This window comes from Lathamus discolor, chromosome 5, assembly GCF_037157495.1.
Source record: "Lathamus discolor isolate bLatDis1 chromosome 5, bLatDis1.hap1, whole genome shotgun sequence".
NCBI classification, from domain to species: Eukaryota; Metazoa; Chordata; class Aves; order Psittaciformes; family Psittacidae; genus Lathamus; species Lathamus discolor.
The window spans coordinates 110,229,751-110,250,519 of NC_088888.1; the positions used below are offsets into that span (position 1 = coordinate 110,229,751).

General features: G+C 42.0%; 1 protein-coding gene across 1 annotated transcript in view; it reads left to right on the plus strand.

Annotated features, from left to right (window-relative positions):
* The window catches only part of INTS9 (integrator complex subunit 9), an 82,816-nt gene that overhangs the window by 52,875 nt on the left and 9,172 nt on the right, over window positions 1-20,769 (plus strand). Inside the window, exons 12-14 of the mRNA XM_065681909.1 lie at window positions 3,066-3,237; window positions 7,564-7,688; window positions 9,103-9,270. Coding sequence (XP_065537981.1) covers window positions 3,066-3,237; window positions 7,564-7,688; window positions 9,103-9,270 — 465 coding nt within the window. The remainder of the gene's footprint in view (window positions 1-3,065; window positions 3,238-7,563; window positions 7,689-9,102; window positions 9,271-20,769) is intronic.

Sequence of the window (20,769 nt, forward strand, 5' to 3'; positions counted from 1 at the left end):
CAAGGTCCTGAAAACTGGATTAGAGATCCTTTGTCTATCTACAAAGTTGTAGGAAGGGATTTGAAGCTTCCACAATGCTCTGAAAAGAATGCATCTTTTGTGTTTATAAACAATGAACATTTGTATAGCTATAACAGTGAAATAGGCTGTTGAGAGAATGCTTTTGTACAGAGTGCTGCTCTCGCACCTTAGCAAAGGTTTAAATGCTGTTATTATATGCAGATAAGTATATAATCCTAAGGAACCTGTGAAACAGGACACTGGAATAACAGTTTGTGATTTTCAGAAGTGTGCTTCATAGAATCACAGAAGGGTTTGGGTCGAAAGAGACCTTAAAGCTCACCCAGTTCCAAGTCCCTGCCTTGGGCCGGGACACCTTCCACTAGACCACGTTGCTCCAAGCCCCATTGAATCCGGCCTTCAACACTGCCAGGGATGGGGCAGCCACAACTTCACCTGTACCAGGGCCTCACCACCCTCACAGGGAACAACTTCTGCCTCTGATCTCATCTGAATCTCCCCTTTGTCAGGTTAAAACCATTCCCCCTTGTCCTATCCCTACAGGCCTTTGTCAAAAGTCCCTCTCCAGCTTCTCTGTAGGCCCACTTAAGGTATTCCAAGGCTGCTATAAAGCTGTAAAAATGTATTTCATATATCTATCTGGTGGTCCCTGACAAAGTTTAGCCCTGGAATATCACATATCTCCTTTACTATATGAGGTGGAAATTATCCCCTTCTTCCCGTTTACCCAATTGAAACTGCATTTGCAACTTCAGTTTTGAGGCTTTTGGCTTCATGGGACCATTTCCTTCCCATACTTTTAAATGCCGGTATTTTATGGAATCAGATTTGTTTTGCCCATTGTCTGCTAAACTGCAGTTTTTATTACTGAAGCTAAGTTTAGATTCTAAATTGTGCACTCCAGATGTGTTAATCAGAAATCTTTGCTAGTCTTAATTGCAGAAATGTTTTCAAGATTCAGTGCATATTAACTGCCAGAATGGTTACCAGATGTTTTTTCCAAATTTCCCTTTTGCAGGCTAAATAGGATTTTGGTATTACTAGTAAGCTGCAAAAATTTAGTCCCCTAGATAATTCTTCCATGATCCAAGGATCCATGTGGAAATAACAGGCTGTGTCCACCTACAGCTTCCATCTTACATCAAACCCCAGAAGGAATCACATAGTCACATGTAGGAAGGGACCTCAAGGATCATCTGGTCCAACCTTTCTAGGCAAAGCATGCCCTAGACTAGATGGCCCAGCACCCTATGTAGCTGAATCTTAACAGTGTCCATCACTGGGGAGCCCACCACTGGAAAGATACCAATCCAGTTCCATTCTAGCCATTTAGGTATGGGGCAGCAGTTACAAACAGGATGTGTCGGAAGTCAGATGCATAATTGCAGCAAAATACTTGCTGTTAAGAACTTGAAGGAGACCAAACTCCAGGAAACAAAGGAGTGTGCAACCAACTTTCTGTTGTTGAAAGGCCATTGATGGTAAGTTTGTACATTGTCTGTTCTAGTACCAAAGTGTATTTTTAGGTGATGGCAGCTAGAAGTTGAGTAGGGTTGATGCTTTTGCACAGTGATGCGAAATTCAATTAAGAACCTAACTGTGTGATATCCTCAAATTCTGAAGTGCTTTGTGGTGCGTAAGTTGCTAAAAGGCTTAAAAGAAGCATTAGACTTCTCAGCTTTCTGTTCATTTCCATATAGGTACACTATCTTGAGTTAGATCTACCATGGTAAAATGTAACAAATAAAAGAGAATCTAAAAAGATGAATTACAGCTTTGAGAGACCAGAGAATGTTCTTTCTTAGTTCCTCTTTTGAAAATTAAATATGTTACAGTGAAAAGCAACTTCCTGAGTGGCAGGTTTTTCTGCTAGAAAGGCGTGATGCACACGTCAAGTTATGACACGTAGTGAAGAGCATTCTGTTTGCTAATTAGTCCTGTCGTCTGGGGTTCCATGGCACAACAGCCCTGGAAATGTGTTGCTGAGCCCTGCATATGGGAATTCTGCATTCTGAGCCATGTTGCAACTCCTGGCAGGAGACAGCAAAGCATGGTGAGATCTTTGATGAACAGTCCCACCTCCCTTAAAAACCAGCTGACAAAGGAATTACTGTTCCTCTTTTTCACGCCCTTTTACCACTCTTTGTGTTTTCAGTTGTTCGGTGTGTGATTTAATTATGTTACATTGCATACTCTTTAAGAAAACTGTATTTACTGTTATTTTCATGCTGGGGAAGGATACATACACCTGCCAAGAAAATACTTGCAAAATATTGGATGCATGTGCTTGGCAGACTAGTCTATTAAACTGTTTTTTAAGTTGATCCTTGCTTTGCAGAGCAGAAAACAGTGGCAGGAGGAATGAAGCAAAATTCTTCCTCAAAAGCACCTTGATAAATAAACTTCCCCGCCTTAGTAAAGAAATCTGTTCCACCTGCGTGGTTGATTACACTCTGCCAGCTCTAGTCACAAGTACTTCTTATTGCTTGGCTCATCTTTAGTAGTAGTTTCAGCAATAGTTAAGGAAAAGCAAGTCAGTCTGTTCTTTCATATGTTTTTTCAGAAGACTTGACTTTGTGTGAACCTGTTACACCAATGAAACTCACAGCAAAATACTGCTGAAGGCGAAATTGCCTTGGTACTACTGTGATGCAAGAAACTCAGGCTGAGTATCAGTGCCCAGAGCTCTTTGTAGACATGGCAAATAGGAAAAAGTGGCTTATTTTGAATTTGCCAGCCGAGCATTCTGTTCACTCCAGGAAAGTCTAAGCAGGGAGTGTTTGCAGTTCTCTGTAGCTGTACTGCTGTACCAAAGTGAGAGCAAGGACTTGGAGGCACCTGGCCCCATACTCTCACTTCCTTTTCATAACATATGGGGATAGTCATGACTAAATTTGTTGGAAAATCTAGGGGATATGAAGGAAGGGACTCAGTAATGAGTTAAAAATAAACTGTAGAATATAATCTCATGTAAATAAACACATTGAACTACAGAGTAGAGGCCTGAAAAGTTTGTAATGTCTGGATTTTTGTTTTTCTTCCAGCTCATTCAGACAAACAAATTGAAACATTATCCCAGCATCCATGGAGACTTCAGCAATGACTTCAAGCAACCATGTGTTGTTTTCACTGGACATCCCTCTCTTAGATTTGGGGATGTGGTTCATTTCATGGAGTTATGGGGGAAATCTAGCTTGAACACTGTTATATTCACAGGTAAGTAAAATGCAGGTATCATTATCAAATTAACAAGAGGTTGTGCACTCCTGTTCAGTGTGGCCACATCCTAAGGGCCTTACTACTCATTTGTTCTGGGGCAGAAGTTTATGAGTTCAGTAGGAGCTCATCTAAATTAAGACCCCAGGATTGACTGTAGGGAGAAACGTAATTATTGTGCCATTTAATTCCTTTTAGCCCTGCAGAGCCAACCTTTGCCATGCAGAGCCCATTCCTGCCATTTCTAAGTAAAATCTGTTATGCACAGCAGTAAAAAGCCTACAGGAAATTAATTTTTGTACTGAAAGTGGCTGGCTGCAAGTCAAACCCAGGCAAGACCTAATTGGTATTGGTCAGAAAGGAGGAACACTTCTCTGTGTTTCATTGGAATCACAAACCTTTCCTCATCCCTCCTCCTGCCCTTTCACCAAAACCTCAGGCACTCAGACAGTTTGTTTTATAGCTGTTACCTGTCGCTCCTGACCTTCAAGGTAGTTTCAAGAGATACTCCCCAATTAAAGTAATTGGTAACACTGCAACATAGATATGCATTGTCTTGGAAACAGGGAATTATGCTCCAGAATGGAGTCCAGCTGGGACTTCAATTAAAACCAGGGTGCGCACACCCTTTGCTGGGTTGCATATTTCAGGAATCCCTAGGAAATAGGTGGCATTAATCATGTTCTGAATGTACTACCCGCCATCAGTGAGGGTGTCAGAAACTTGCCTCTAGTGGCAAGAACTCTTACTTTGTGCCTTCTTTTAGGGAGAGGTAATTGACCTTTCCTTTTGTGAAATGAGGAAATAGAGGAGGCTTCTATTAAAACGTGGTCCTGTAAAGTTGTTAAGGCATCTGAATGGCATTCGTAATGGATACATTAGGTCATGGTCTTTTGAGATTCGTTCTACTTTATACTTCAAATGAAACTGTAGGTGAGATCTGCTTTGGTTGTGATGACCTTGGAGTGCACAGTGATTCCAGGTGCTTGTGATGGTTTTGTTTCCTAAATTCATCTATCCATGGCTTTTGGACTCTGTGTGTAGGCATACCCACTCAGTGATATGTTCCTAATTCCTTATGACTGTCTCAACTGGAACAAAGACACATAGTTTAGCAGTGGACTTGGCAGTGTTTGGTGTATGATTGGACTCGATGACCTTAAGGGTCTTTTCCAATGTAAATAATTGTGATTAATGTCTACAGAAATTCCTAACAGACTAAATTCTTCTGTCCTCAGTAACTCCAGTGGAAATCTGAAGCACCTCCATCAATGCCCAGGATTTATTTTTTTAATTATGTAGCTTCTCCTGTTTTAAGATAAAATCTCTTGTAGTTATGAGAGAATTGTGGTCCATTGAAGCAGTGTGTGATAGCAGATGATGTTCTAGCTTTTCCTGTGAAAGACTCCTAGCTTCTAGTAATTTGGACCTTTAAACTACAGGCCATCCAGTGTTGTTAATGATGACACTGCTTGTTCAGTCTGCAGGACATAGGTAGTCTCTACCTTTCCAATTTGTAATGTAAAAAGCAACTATGAGAGAATATAGACTAAAACAGCAGCTGCAGCCAATAGACAGGACACCAGCTGTGAGCAAGGCGTAGTGCTGCTCTGCTTGCTTGTCTTATCTGCAAATGTTACTGCTGAAGCAGTATTGAATAGATTATCGATTAAAAATATTGAATGCCACTAAGCCACAAAGAAATTCTAGAAGAAAACACAGTAGAAGAAAATCTGCTTCTTGCTGTCTCTCCAGTTACAACAGTGCTGTAAAAACTAACTCCCTAGGAGATCTTAAAAACAGCTCATGCGTGCCACATCAGTGCAGTACAGTGGAAGATTTTATAACACAGTAGTAAATCAGATGTCTTGGCAGGTGGGGAAGCTAAATACCTGTAATTCTGTCAGAAAAAGTCAGTATGTGTCCTTGACAAGCTCTGTCTTCCATTAAACAGGTGAGTTTTGGTTTCTTGGTAGTTTCAGATCAGCTATTCCTTGTATGTCCCATGAGCTCATTCTGAGACTAGCTCAAGTTATATTTTTAGTAAGTTCTAAATCTTCAAAATCCTGGGTTAGAATTCCTTCACTAGAATTTCTCACTTTTCCAAGGCTTTTATGTTCTGAATAGTTGTTCAGAGAGACTACAGACTGGATGCCATTTTGGATTTTTAGATCAAAAAGTCCATGTCTGTACATTATCTAAGCCTAAAGATTCAAAAATACTTAGTCTGAATAGACTAAGTGGCATTATCAGATACAAGCAGTCAAATCCCTTTGCATCCACAACACCAGAGAGGTTGGAAAACCTCTCTTCTGATGACTTTTTAAACTTACTATTTCTAATTTCATTGTACCTCTCTAGGAGAGGACCTCCCATGTCTGACTTAAGTTTTCTGGTTTTCCCCAATAAGTTTTAAAGTATCTTCTGATTTAACCCTAATTGACCACTGATCATTGTGGACACCTTCTCAATATCCTTATTTTTAAGCTTCTATTCATTGCAATTAAACTATACAGCCATTAGCTGCCATTTCCTACATCAATATTTTTAGGCTTTGTTTCACTGCCACTAACACATCTGCTTTTAACTAGCATGGCTTTTTGCCCAGTATAATTTTTGTTTCATGTTTGTGGATTCATTGGGCATCTAGTAAGATGTTCTTGTACAACTATCATTTCTTGTTAATATTTCTCAGTTTGATGTTCCCAGGCAGTTATTCTGACAGTTGCTTTAAACTTGGGAAAATTATCCCTTTGATGGTTCCAAACCTATGTATCATTGCCTGATGTTATATTCTGTTCTCACAGAGTAAATATAACCACATCATGATCGCTGGGACTTAGCCAGCAGCAGATTTTTAGGCTAGCAATTAACTTGTCTTTATCAGTAGAATGAGGCCTAATATTGAATGTTGGATGTCGTGCTGGTTGCTGAACTTCCTGTGGTAAAGTTTTAAAGGCACTTTTTCTTGCTGTCTACATGAGAAATCCAGCCAGTGCTCTCATCAGGGTGATATAAAACTACAGAAGATGGCTGTCTAAATCTATACTGAAGTCTCTGTATGTAAATGTCCTTTTTCTTCATCCTTTTGCACAGCCTCAGCAGATACCAGAGAAATACCTCATACTGTTTTCTAGCAAGGCTTGGTGCTTTGCAACTGTGCTTTGCTCTGCGGGTTGCCCTTTGAGACCTGGGGTATGGAATAGTCTAGTAGATAAGTCTTTCATGTACCTAGTAGATAAGTCTTTCTCATTCTGTACTATACAGGCTAATTCCGGTCTTTCTTTCTCTAGCATTCCCTTTATGTGATCTATCCCACAATTACCAGGTAAATAGTGATGGCATAAGTTTTTCCAGACTATTAGTGGACCCCAGAATCAAGTGGCTACCTGTATTTTACACTGCGTCACCTATGAGACCTATGTTTTCCTTCACCAAAAAAAAAAGTATTTCTTTATAGTATTCTCAATGTTGTATTACTGTCTGTGTAAGTAAAAGCCCATTCAGTGCATGACTTTTCCCTGGCAAACCTCTAATCTGATTTTTAAAAGTCAATAATAAAAGTACAAACAGAAGTTGAGACTTGCTAGGTCTAATAAAGATAACAACTAATAAAAGCCTTATCTCCTTCCAAATAGCCCCTACCAAAGGCTACCTTCACTTCATACCGGCCTGAACTAGACCTGCTCTGCTGGCATGACTGTAAAAACCTCAATTGTCTGTCCTTTGACAGGAGGGCTCCCTGCAGATTCTCTAGGGTTATGGATCCATTTGGATCTTTGGACCCCTATTTTTCCACCTGTTTAAACCTGCCACTTTGTTCAGAAATAAATAAATATATATATATATCTTGTAAGGGAAAAAAGGAGTTGGGAGGCAATGTGCCTGCAGCAGAGGACATCGGTATATCTTCATCAAGATACGATCTTTACACTGCTTTTTTGTCACTGTGAAAAACAAGCTGACGTTTGTGTTACCTTATGATACCCAAAATGTCTATATCTTGCCTTCTTTTACAGGATCTGATTAAAAATAAGAGCTGATGTTTTTGTCTTCATTAAATTTGTTATAAAAATCATGCAATAATGTGTTCAAATGAAATAGTATTGCTCTGTTGCTTGATTAAGGTAAGACTAATTGTGGGCATAATTTTCATCAAATTAACTGAAAATAACGGGTGAGGGAAGGAAGAAGGGAAGAGAAATCTGAAACAGAATTAACACTGCGGAACAACAGTTTGTCTAGACTAGAATGTGGAATCAGAGAGGAACTGGGCCATCTTTGTTTTTAGTAGGCATTCAGTGTTTTCAACATTTCTCTTTTCAGAACCTGATTTCTCTTACCTGGATGCCCTGGCTCCTTACCAACCTTTGGCGATGAAATGTGTTTACTGTCCCATTGACACAAGACTGAATTTTATTCAGGTGTCTAAATTACTCAAAGAAGTTCAGGTAATTAATTTTCTGTTGCCTTTTCTTACGTTTCTTCACAAAAATAGGTCAGTTGTGAACAACTCTCGCATTAAACAACAAAAAAATGCAAACAGTGAGATTCCTTTTTCCATGAGAGAGTACATGGCTTTGAGGTCTCCGTTATCATCCTGCTCCAAAATGAGCATGACATGACTGCCAATCTGCACAGAGTGGCTAGAAGGTCCCTAAAAGCTTAAAGTGCAGAGCAGATGGTGTGTAGATGCCTTTCTTCCTTTTTAGGTATATGTAGTCATAATAACTTTTTTCCCTTGATTCTTTTTCTTGTTTGTTGAATAGGCCTGGCTGTGTCTTAATATAAAGGGTACCAAGTGCTGAGTATTCTCAACACCCTCAGCTTTAACCATCTCCTCTGCTCTTTATCATGCAGTTGCTACTTGCTTTGGTCCTGGCACTGCTGCTCTGAAGTTTCACTCTCACATTTCTTACAAATCCACTACTTTCCTTACTCCATTGGCAAAATCCAGACTTCTATCTAGGAAGAAGACCAGGGCATTAGGGCATTCATGTAGTCTGTGCTCTCCTCCTTTGAATCTTTTTTTTGTGGCTTCTCCTTGACCATGCAGTTTGTTTCTACTGAAATATGCTTTCTGACTCATGACACAATACCCATTTTTTTTTCCTGGCTGAGCTTTTCCCTTCATTCTGTATTCAACTTGTTGAACACAAAAATACATACTCTTCCAAACCGTTTAACAATGTCTGGATCACTGTATCTTATTGTTCTGTGACCTGGCTTGTCATCACACTACTGATAGCAATTGCCACTGCCTGTTTTTTGGACAAGCATCTCCTTCCATGTTACTACTGAAATATAATGCCGTTTCCAAAACAGTTTGCAGAAACACTGTCTTGTCTTTTGGCTTCCTTATATCCTGCAGCGATCCTTATGGCAACCAGCCTATTTATGCTTTGTTAATATACTGCTGACAGGTCATGAAAACTCAGTTTACTGTGCTAACTCTTTTGCAGCCTTGCATGTTGATACATCTGCCTCACTCCATGCCACTGTACGATGGTCTTTGCCTCTACTGTTGTTTTCTCCCAATATAGATGACAAGAATTTGGAAGAAAAAGCTATTAAATATTCTTTCTTTTCTCCCTATGGCAGTTAACAAGACTACTGATACTGAAGTGGTGATTAAAGATACAAATGTAGGCCTTGTTACTCTGGACACTGTTGTATACAAAGCAAAGACTGCTTGTTCCAATACTGACTGGATCTTCTGGGTTTCATTTTTTGGATGTTTTTCTCATACAGATAAATTAGCTTGCTAACAACAACCTGCAAACCTCGTTATGGTAGTAATTACTGCTGTAGGGCAGCACACAGAATCAGCCACACGTTTTTGTAAGTCACCACATTCTTTTCCAGCCTCTCCATGTCGTTTGCCCGGAGCAGTACACTCAGCCACCACCCACCCAGTCTCATCGCACAGATCTGATGATAGACTGTCAGCCTCCACCAATGTCCTACCGCAGAGCAGAGGTGCTGACCCTTCCATACAAGCGGCGCTATGAGAAGATTGAAATCATGCCAGAAGTAAGTAGTAAAGTGGGGAAAAATGTGGTGGCTTCTTGCTCATACAACCGAATTCAAGCTGTTGCTTCAGTAGCCCCTTTGACTGATATCTTGGGGCTGTGATTTACTGTTGATTGTGACCACATAAAGCACTTCCTATCAAATGGATGGCTAAGAAAGAAGCATTTCTGAGGGAGAATTTCACTGTGTAAACTAAAGGAGAATTGTGGGCAAGCAAAAGTATGTTCAGCTTAATTGTCTTGTGCAAGGAGGTATGGCATCTCTCCTATGGAGACAGGCTGAGAGAGCTGGGCTTATTCAGCCTGGAGAAGAGAAGGCTCCAGGGAGACCTTAGAGCAGCTTCCAGTGCCTAAAGGGGCCAACAAGAAAGCTGGAGAGGGGCTTTTGATAGGGCCTATAGGGACAGGACAAGGGGAAATGGCTTTAAACTGAAAGACGGGAGATTTAGATGAGTTCTTAGGCAGAAGTTGTTCCCTGTGAGGGTGGTGAGGCCCTGGCACAGGTTGCCCAGAGAAGCTGCGACTGCCCCATCTCTGGCAGTGTTGAAGGCCAGGCTGGATGTGGGGTTGTGCAACCTGGTCTAGTGGAAGGTGTCCCTGCCTGTGACAGGGGGTTGGAACTAAGTGGTCTTCTCACCCAAACTATTCAGTGATTCTTTGATACAAAACAAAGGGCAATCTCTGCTAGCCATCTGTGAGGCAAGCCAGTCATCTCCAGTTTAAATATGAGTAAGTTGTGGCACTGCAGTTTGAATTAGTGGCCCAGGGCCATGGAAGTGATCCCAAGAATTTGAGAGTTTGTAGCCAGCAGTTGGCTTTCTCCTTCCCTAGCTGTACCTACCATGAGAAATACCTTTTCCCCTGAGGAGCAGTATTCGGTCATATGTTAAAGGTAGTAGTGAGATGACTCATTTATATTACAGCAGTTCCAATAAACGGTTAATTCCTACAATCTGCTGAAGTCCAGCAGGTTAATTGGTTGCTTGTAGCCCTCAGTACTGTGGACTGCTTATTCCTGCAACATTTATTAATAATTTATTAACTCCGTAAATCAAATATAAATGTGTCCATAATACAAAGGGTAACCCATATTCTGACAGACGTGATCTTAAAATATTTTTTTGACAATCCAATCAGCACAAATGCGTCCTTGGATTGAAGGTCACAGTGGCATTTTACAAACAGGCATTACTGCCATTTGGAAACTGTTGAATATGTAAGTCTACTTTTCATCAGAGAGTAGAGGAGATGCCCTTAGTTAAGCCAAACATTGATACAGAACTGGTGCTCCCTTAATGACATCCCTCAGCCAGTCTGCAACACCCATTCCTACCATTTCACGTGTGTCTGCTTCGTACATTACTTCTGTAAGGAGCCTTCCCAGCCCACTAATTAGAGGACTACCAGAGACAAGGAGGGATTATTTAATTAGAAAATATACTTGGACGCAACTCCATTATGGCATGTATATTTAACTGTTTTGGAAATTTGCATATTTATTGGATCCTGTTAAACCTAAGAGTATCAAAACATGGCTTCCATTCACCAGTGTGACCAAAGCAAATCTTACATTCTGGGCGCAGAGAGCTAGCACATGGCTTACCTATTATTTAGATTCCACTGAAGCTTTGGGTTGTCCTCTGGACTGTGAGGGTGAGTGAGCTTTTGTATGTGAGCCTATCCCTGGTGTCAGCCCTGTGAAGAGGGTGAGTACCAGCTTTTCCTGCAAACAGAATGCAAATTAGCACGGATGCTACAGATGAATATTCACCAACCCTCAGACATTTTGAAGTTCCTGTCAAGGGGGAGGGTTGTCTAAAAGCATAGCTGGTCTGTGGGAATGGCAGGTTCAGTTTCTTGCTCTATCAGTTTTCCTGTATGATCAGCACAAAGTCTAAGCAACAAAATGCAGCTCACATTGGAAAGGACACCAAAGACTGCATAGTTCCTTGGCAAAGCTTATTAATCGAAAGGCTCATGTGGCTAGACTGCATCAGAAAACAAGTCAGTGTTTCTCTTGTTGGCTTGTCTGTTGTCAGCAAGATCCCTTACACTTGAGGCTCAAGAGGCCATGTGGATTCAGTCTCATTGGCAGCTATTAATGTGAAAATGCTCTCAATTTTTCAAAACCAGTCTCCAGTAGTTTTTAGGTGCTGTCACCAAAATGAATGGATTCCTCCTAGACCTCTAGGTGAAAGCAGTGCACAGAAATAAGAGCACTTCCCAAAACTGCTGGGATGTTGGAGGGTGAGTGCACTGTAGACAATGTTATATTCACCAACCTGGGAACTGGCAGCAAAGAAGCATGCAGGAGATGAGAGCTGGCTTCTATTGCATTCACTCTTCACTTGGAGAGTTCGAGCAGAAAGCTGCAGATGGGAATGTTGACAGAAATGTCCCTTTTTCCCTCTAACAAAGAACATCAAATTCTATTCACCCAGGCGTCCTAATTTCACAGGTATCTGTGCTCAGGGAGTAGAAACATCAAGTGATTTTCCACATCCAGGTATTCTCTCTGGTTCCAAAGCTGAACTTACGAACTTGTTACAAAAAGCTATTTGGTATGTAGTGACACTACTGAAAAGATTTTTTAATATGATACAGAAAATTAGGTACACGAGATAATCTCTGAGACTTTCAGGAAAGCTTCTGTCTTTTCCTGCTGGTGTTAGGTATATAATGTTTGTTTGCCTCCGGGAGTTCTTTGAGAGTTAGACCTTGAGGTTAGGAACTTGCTGGAGGAATAACAATGCCAACTTTGTAGTGATCACAGACTGTGTCTCCAGGACAATCTGTATTTCAGCATGTCTGCATCACATCACCGTGGGAGGCCAGGTTTTGCTTCCAGCTTGACCTGCAGAGCGGTGATAAAGCATGGGAGGGATGGTACGTTGTCTCGCACTCTCTGTGACTTCAGTTTTTGAGTCTTAGCAGCATAGTGTCACTATGTCATCTCTCCTACTCTGTGTAACCAGTTACAACAGTCAATCCCAAAGCATCATTGTTTGGTTTTGAAATAAAGGGGAGCAGATGCTTGTATTTCCTTTGATGCTAAACTCCCTTATAAAAGCACCTTTCCTCCTGTTGTGGTCTAATAATTTTTACGTGCCATCTGCATGGATTGCCTCATTCCCTTCCCCAGCAGAAGAGCCCTGTCTGTCTGTTCTGTTGTGCAGAGAGGTAATTAGGACATTGGTTTTTTGAGGCTGATGCAAATGGTTGGTTTCAGGCAGGGCTTTCACAGTGGTGGCAAAAAATGGTTTTAACTTCCCCTTCTGCTGGGTCTGTTGTGCAGTACAGGATTGCAGATATGATTGCTGAGGCTCACTGGTGGGGAATATTTGCTGCCTAATGTCTCCTTTTCAGTAGTCTCATCCAATACCTGAATATATAGGAATTTTTATACTGCAAGGGAAGGGCATTTGGTTCACATGGACTACCACTAGCTCTGGAGTTCTGTGAAGGCTCAAGTGGCAATTGGAAAGGGTGTTTCATAGCTCCTAGCAAACCTTGCAAAGGCTTCTTATTTGTCAAAACCATGTTAGCCAAAAATGCAATGATGAAATTTACCCTGGGAAAAAAGTAATTGCTACATGAGCTGCAGGGCTAAGACTTGTGTCTGAAGTAGAGCTAAATGCCCAAAAATGAATATCTGCTTCAATGAAGCCCTATCCTAACACCCACAGCCCTTTCTTAGACATGGACATGTGCTCAAACTGCTGTCTGGATTCTTAAAGATTCTGAAAATCTAACAGTTGTCTCAGCGTGGTTTCAGTCAGTACAGACTGATGGTATGATAGTGTGAAAGTTCCTTTCCAAAACTGTTATAGTGGTTCAGATTCTGGCCTGTCAGACTTCACTAAATTTATATTGCTGGAGCTTGTCTACGTTTCAGTCACTTCACCGAAGAGCAAAGTCAGGTCAAGCAGGACTGTTGTATGTTAATGAGATTTACACTTGGAGCAGCTTTTGTTTAGAGAGAGGTTTTAACAGTCCCGAGGCACCAGGCTGGAATGGCTCTCAGAGGGATTGTGGAAACCTTTACACTTCAACTAATTTGTTCTTCTTGGCATCTGCTTTTCACTTTAAAAAATAATAAAGAACAAGACTGCTTCCTGGAAATTGGCTAGGCATTGTCTATTCACAGGAGAATGATGGGAAAATGGAAAACACCTTCTGGAGCAAACAGATAAATTAAACAGTAGTGTTTGAGCAAATAATGTGCCTCCAGTTTAATTACAGCTGAACAATGGTGCGGATCACTTGATTTCAGGAGCAGACTGACTTCAGTGAGGGCTTTGTGGTTTAAAATACTCTATTTCAAGTTCTTTAGAACACAGGCCAGTATAGGAGAGTGTGAATGTGCAATGCACAGCCTGTCACGAAGTGAAATTATAAAGAGCTATTGCAGAGAAGAATTGGCAGCCCGTTATAATGATGTAGCTTTCACGCCACCCCACCTTTCTCCTGTCCTGACTTATCTTTCTACATTGGAACTTGCCAGTCCCTTTTTTGAGAGCAAAGAAAGTAAAACCACAGCTTTCATCTTACCCCTCCAACTTCCTTCATGTTTCAGGGACTGAAGACTTTTAATTTTTTTCTTTCTTCTAACACTCAACTTATTTTGATGACCCCATATTATCCAGTCTCCTGATCTCTCTGTTCCTTTTCCTCTATTCCTCCTTGTATAAAGATTCCATAGTCTTACTTTAAAGTAAATGAAATGTAACCTACCTGCTTGCTTCTACTTCTATCATTCCTCCCTTCAGCTCCCAGCTCACTGAATCCACTGACTGTAAAATTGCGTGGAGTCCCTCAGTCATTCTTGAGTTTGGCTTCACCTTTTGACATTCTACCAAAACTCCTCTTGTCCCAGCTTTTACCATCCGTTTCTTAGACACAGCCATAGCAACTGAAGTCTACTGTCTTCTGCTTTATGTCATTGGTGTTCAATGCAATCAACTGTTCTGTTCTTAAAAATGTCTCCCACCTCACTCATATGTCTCTTCTGCCTGGTCATTCAGCCACCCATGCTTCTGCAGAGAATTCTCCTGCTTCCTCCCCTCTTTTGTTTGTGTTGAGTGTGCCACCCTTCATTTCCTTTACTTTTTTTTTTTTCCCATTTTGTTGTTTCTTCTGTACCTTTTTTCTGATTGGTCTTACTCACATGTTGCCCTATTTAGATTGATGAAACTCAAATCTGCTTTTCTGCTCCCAGCCTGCCTTTGCCTGCCTGTATAAATATCTAGGTTTGTTTCTCCCTTGTTTGTGATTGCTGACTGTAAGATAACCCTCTTTTCTAGCCACACACCTCTCCCCAATGAGCTTCAACAATATCACATTCTGACTTGACATTCTGACCCATAAACTGGTTACTATTTTTTTTTTTTTTTTAATATTGTGGTTGATGCCCTTTTCATATCTTTCAAATTACTCATCTTTTGCATCCATAAGCTGCTTGCCTTTACTTTGAAGATGTTTATGTCCTTGCTTCCCCTACCTGTCATTCGAGTTTGAGGCTTATTTCTGCTTCAGCTGGTTCTGGCTTCCACCATCCTCTTGTACGTTCCTCAAACAACTGTTTCCTGCCTGCTCCCATGCTATGCAGCACACTGGGGAAGAGCTTCATTAAACAGCCATAAATCTACTTCATTACACTTCTTAAATACCTTTGTAAAACTGTCTCTTGGCACGGGACTGGCAAAAAGCCATTTTTTAGCTTTGGTACTGAGACTACTGCTTATGTTCCCACCCAGGATTATTTCTTGTTGGTTGGTCAGTATGTATATTGCTGTTTGTATTTCCAGGCTTCAGCACATTGATCAGGAGCCCTGGAACATGTACATGGAAAAGTAGAGGTTTATTTTGTTGCTCAAAACTGCAGAACTACCCTTTCAGCTTGTTTTATTTCTCCACTGGATATTGGCTCTATGGAAGAGTAAAGCTAAGATGTAGGCATTTGCAAGAATAGTATCAAAACTTAAGATATTTATGGCATGATTCTTCATCCACTGAAGTTAATGAGACTGTAAAATCTGCTCCGGAGAGAATTGTAGCAGACCCACAGAGACTGAAAGATCTATTAAGTTAGGGTTAGTTTAGTAACTTAATCATCCCATTTAAAACACTTGGATTCTGTAAAATCTGAGGCTGGAGGTCCAACATGACATGATTCTGATCACCCACTAATGATTATATAGATGCCCTTAGTTCTCAGATGTTTATTCTTCTCTGTTGGAAATGCCCTTGTTCCTTTAAGGCTCATTACAAAAAATCCTCGAATTCGTTGTACTGCACAGTAGCCTGCAGCATACTTGTGCCTTGTTTAATGTGCTTGCTGGTCATGAATGCTTACTCCACAGGCATATTTAAATCTTTAGACTTTTCCTCTTCAGTGCATGTGTTTGACTGCATATCTATTTGTTTCCTCTGCAGGATCTGATACTTGCAGACTTTCTGCACTCAGACTCTGCCTGATTTAGCAGATGGTATAAAGCCAAGGCTGAATCTGCTTGAGAGTTCTGCCCACACCATAACCTCTTGTGCATTTCTGTGTGTGGTTTCAAGTGACAACATGGCTCCTGATGCTTAAATAGTGAAAGGATAAGAAGAGGCAGGGAGGTAGGAGGTGAGGTAAATTGCCTTCCTTTCCTAATGTTGCTATCCAAATATAGTGACAGGATGGGGAGAGCATGTATTTTCTTCTGTTTATAAGACTGACTCTACAGGTCAACCCTGCTTGTGAAAGGGCTATTTCACAGCTTTTAAGCATATGGAATATTTGGTCACTCTTTTCCTATTAAAGGTAAACTGGGAAGATGCTTTTCTGCATTCAGAAACTGGATTTGATGTGTGTGAGGAGCAAGGTGAGTGGAGAGATGGAAGATGAGGCAGGTTGTTCTCTGTTCAGATTTTGCTGAGGACTACTTACTGTAAAATCCTCTGTGAAACTGTTCCCTGGGCCCTGGTGGACTCCCTCTGAAGGCAGGCAGATCTCAAAATCTTTGGGCTTTTTCTCTAATAAATGGGAGAGAATATTTTTCTGTTGCATACAAATTGCATCTTTTTTAAGGGCTAGGATCTGGCTAAGAGTCTCTTCATACCTGGCAAGCTCCGAGGCTGTAAGCAATCATTTCACCCAGAAATGGAAGTGCCCTCATGGGTTACCTGTCCAGAACCCAGGTGCAGTTAGTAATAGTGTTTATAATGTGCCTCAAAAAAATGTCAGGCACCAGCTTCAAATTACGAAGACTTTTGCCCCTGCTGCTCCCAATAGAATGCTGTTCAAACCCCCACTGCCTCTGATGGCTAGAAACATCCTGATTTCCTGCTTACGCTTATTCACGGCTGTTCTGCACATACTTATCTTAACATCATGTTTTAGCATAAATAGATTTTCCCTTTTGTTGGTATTTTCCCTCTGGTGTTTATGTAATCAAATTCTCCTTTTTGCTTTCTTTTTGCCAGGCTAAACAAGCAAAGGTATTTAGTTTCCCCTTACAAGACAGCTTTTCCTGCCCTAATCTACCCTTCAGAATATCTTCCTTGAACTTAAATTACCCATGATTTACCAGTAGTTCAGATGAGATCTTGCTGGGCCCCATATAATAGCAGTAGTTCATCTCTGCTAGAATTACCTGGTATTTTCTGGAGCTGCATTTAGCTTTTTCATGGCCGTGTCACATTTGTGACTCTCAGTACTCATGGAATGAACTAATACCCCTGGACTCTTCACCTCTGTCATTTCCAGGAGCTGCCAGCTCACAGCAGAAATTCTCGGTGTTAACCCAGTCCCTGGCCTTGTATTTCACACTATTGAATTCCGTCTTGGCTTTCTCACTCCAGTTCTTGAGGTCATCTAGTTCTTCCTCTATGATAGTCTGATCTTTCTTTCTATTGTGGGTGCCTCTGCAAACTTCAGTGAGGCCTTCTGAACACTCTCTTCATTTTGTACTGGGTCATTTATAAAAATTGTGTGGGAGTAGGCTCAAGACTGACTCTTTAGGGGTCAGTTTGGGAATATCTTTGCTTTAGCCAGTGCTTTCCCCACCTCAGGGCTGCTGTGAAATCCAGTTTGTAATTTCCCATGTGGTACCTTGGTAGTGCTTCATGAAACACGTACTGGGGCTGTCCCAATTCCCTCAGTAGTTGTCTTAGCAGAGGAAGCTCTTGTGTTAGTCGCATGTGATCAACGATTGATGATATTTAAAATTTTTTCTTCATTTACTTTGTTACTGCAGTACAGTAGCATTAGCGATGGATCCCTCTAGTATAATTTCTGAGTTCTACGTATTGCACAAGCATTGAACAGAACTGGTCCCTGCTACAAGGAATGAATTACAACTCTATTCTTTATTTTCTCGAAGGACTTGCAATGGATTGAGTTCATAATCGGTCTGTTCTGCCCAGTGGTTTCACGTCTCTGTTTCATGTCTTTGATGTCTCTGGTTTGATCTAGAATTGCAACTCTGGCTTCTGCCTCTAAGGCAGAGTTCATACATTTATGCACAGTGTGCATATATGGAAAATACACATTTAATGTTGATGTAAAAACCCAGCTGTGTCCATTTCTAAATACACATCCTATAACCTAGTGTATACATCAGTGAATTTCAGATCTTAAAGGTTAAGGAGATTTTAATTACTGCTAAGCTTTGCTGTGCTACTGCCTGTTCCCCTTTGCTCCAGTTCTAGAGGGTGAAGGTCCAGCTCACCTCACTCAACTCAGGCTTTGCCTCTCCTTGCAGGGTCAGCCTTCCTACCATAATGCTATCGCACTTATAAAACTTGGAGCTGAAGAAGGAAAAGGGAGGAGTTTGAGAGGTGTCCCAGAAATCTAGGAATAAGTCACTGGTAGCCACCGCTGCAGCTTGGATGTTAAAATACCGACTGGTGTATGTCTTTCCCTGGGAAAATCATCCACAAGACCAAGACCATGTGTGGCAAAATCCTGGTCCTCTCCTGATTTCATTCACTGATTATTCAGCCTCAGGGATTGTTTTTTTCCCTCTCCAAGAGTTTCAGATCCTATCTTCAGTTATTGTTCATCTCTTAATTACCAACAAGAGGATTTGGGGCTGGTGACTGAAGACAGCATGTGACCTTAAGCCTAGGGAGAGTTGTCCCTAGAGAAGCCTTAGTAGAGACTTCAGAGAAACCTAACACTTGTACTTTGTTCTTCTTTATAAATAACTATAGTTTGGCGAACAGAAGTGTTTGGGCTCACATAGTATGTGTCAGATCTCATTTTGTTGTGTAAAATGCAATCCTAGACTGGAGATTCAACTGCAGTTTATGTTTGTCCTGGGTTCAGCAGTAGCAGTCATTTTTTCTCCTTCTTAGTAGCTGATGCAGCACTGTGGTTTTGACTTTCAGCCTGGGAACAGCCCTGATAACACCAATGGCTTTAGTTACTGCTCAAATGTTTGGTCTGGCCAAGGACTTTGTGAGTCTCATGCTCTATTTCTATAGCCCCAGAAGGAGTCAGGACAAAGGAGGAGTTTGCTTTGGTAGATGAGGATTGGGTTAGGGATCAGCTATGCAAACTGGACATCTGTAAATCGATGGGTCCGGATGGAATGCACCCACGGGTGCTGAGGGAGCTGGCGGAGGTCATTGCTAGGCCACTTTCCATCATCTTTGGTAAGTCGTGGGAAACGGGCGAGGTGCCTGAGGATTGGCGGATGGCAAAGGTCACACCAATCTATAAGAAGGGCAAGAAGGAGGACCCGGGTAATTATAGACCGGTCAGCCTTACCTCCATCCCTGGAAAGATGATGGAACAACTTATTCTTGACTCCATCACTAGGCATATCAAGGATGAGGGGGTCATTAAGAACAGCCAACATGGTTTTATGAGGGGGAAGTCATGTATGACCAACCTTATAGCCTTCTATGAGGAAGTGACTAGGTGGAGGGATGATGGTAGAGCGGTAGATGTAGTTTTTCTTGATTTCAGTAAGGCATTTGATACTGTCTCCCACAGCATCCTCATAGATAAGCTAAGGAAGTGTGGGCTTGACGATCAAGTAGTGAGGTGGATCGAGAACTGGTTGAAAGGAAGAAGGCAGAGAGTTGTGGTCAATGGCGCAGAATCTAGCTGGAGGTCTGTGACTAGTGGAGTTCCTCAGGGGTCGGTGCTGGGACCGGTGCTGTTTAATATTTTCATCAATGACCTGGATGAGGGAACTGAGTGCACCCTCAGCAAGTTTGCTGATGACACAAAACTGGGAGGAGTGGCTGACACACCAGAGGACTGTGCTGCCATTCAGCGAGACCTGGACAGGCTGGAGAGTTGGGCGGGGAGAAACTTGATGAAATTTAACAAGGGCAAGTGTAGAGTCTTGCATCTGGGGAAGAACAACCCCATGTACCAGTACAGGTTGGGGGTTGACCTGCTGGAAAGTAGTGAAGGGGAAAGGGACCTGGGGGTCCTGGTGGATAGGAGGATGACCATGAGCCAGCAATGTGCTCTTGTGGCCAAGAAGGCAAATGGCATCTTAGGGTGCATTAGAAAGGGAGTGGTTAGTAGGTCAAGAGAGGTTCTCCTCCCCCTCTACTCAGCCTTGGTGAGGCCGCATCTGGAATATTGCGTCCAGTTCTGGGCCCCTCTGTTCAAGAAGGACAGGGAATTGCTTGAGGGAGTCCAGCGCAGAGCCACAAAGATGATTAAGGGAGTGGAACATCTCCCTTATGAGGAGAGGCTGAGGGAGCTGGGTCTCTTTAGCTTGCAAAAGAGGAGACTGAGGGGTGACCTCATCAATGTTTACAAATATGTGAAGGGTAGGTGTCAGGATGATGGAGCTAGGCTTTTTTCAGTGATATCCAGTGATAGGACAAGGGGCAATGGGTGTAAACTGGAACATAGGAAGTTCCACGTTAACATCAGGAAGAACTTCTTTACTGTAAGAGTGACAGAGCACTGGAACAGGTTGCCCAGGGGGGTTGTGGAGTCTCCTACACTGGAGATATTCAAGGCCCGCCTGGACAAGTTCCTGTGTGATGTACTGTAGGTTACCCTGCTCTTGCAGGGGGGTTGGACTAGATGATCTTTTTAGGTCCCTTCCAACCCTTGGGATTCTGTGATTCTGTGATTCTGTGATTCTACTAGGGAGGAGGGAAAGCCAGGAGGAAGCAGAGACAGGAACAGGACACCTGACCCAGACTGGCCAAAGAGGTATTCCATACCACATCACGTCATGCCCAGGATGTAACTGAGAGTTACCCAGAAGGGCTGGTTCACTGCAGGGTTTGACAAGGTATCGGTCAGTGCTCGGTCAGGCTGGGTGGGGTGAGTTATCGGTCGGCAGATGGTGAGGTGTTGTATTCTGTTCCCTTGTTATTTCCCTTATCATTATTATTATTGGTGGTAGCAGCAGTGGTTTGTGTTATACCTTAGTTACTAAACTGTTCTTATCTCAACCCGTGGGAGTTGCATTCTTTTGATTCTAATCCCCATCCCTCCGGGAGCGGGGGGAAGGCAACAAGGGGCGGGGTGGGC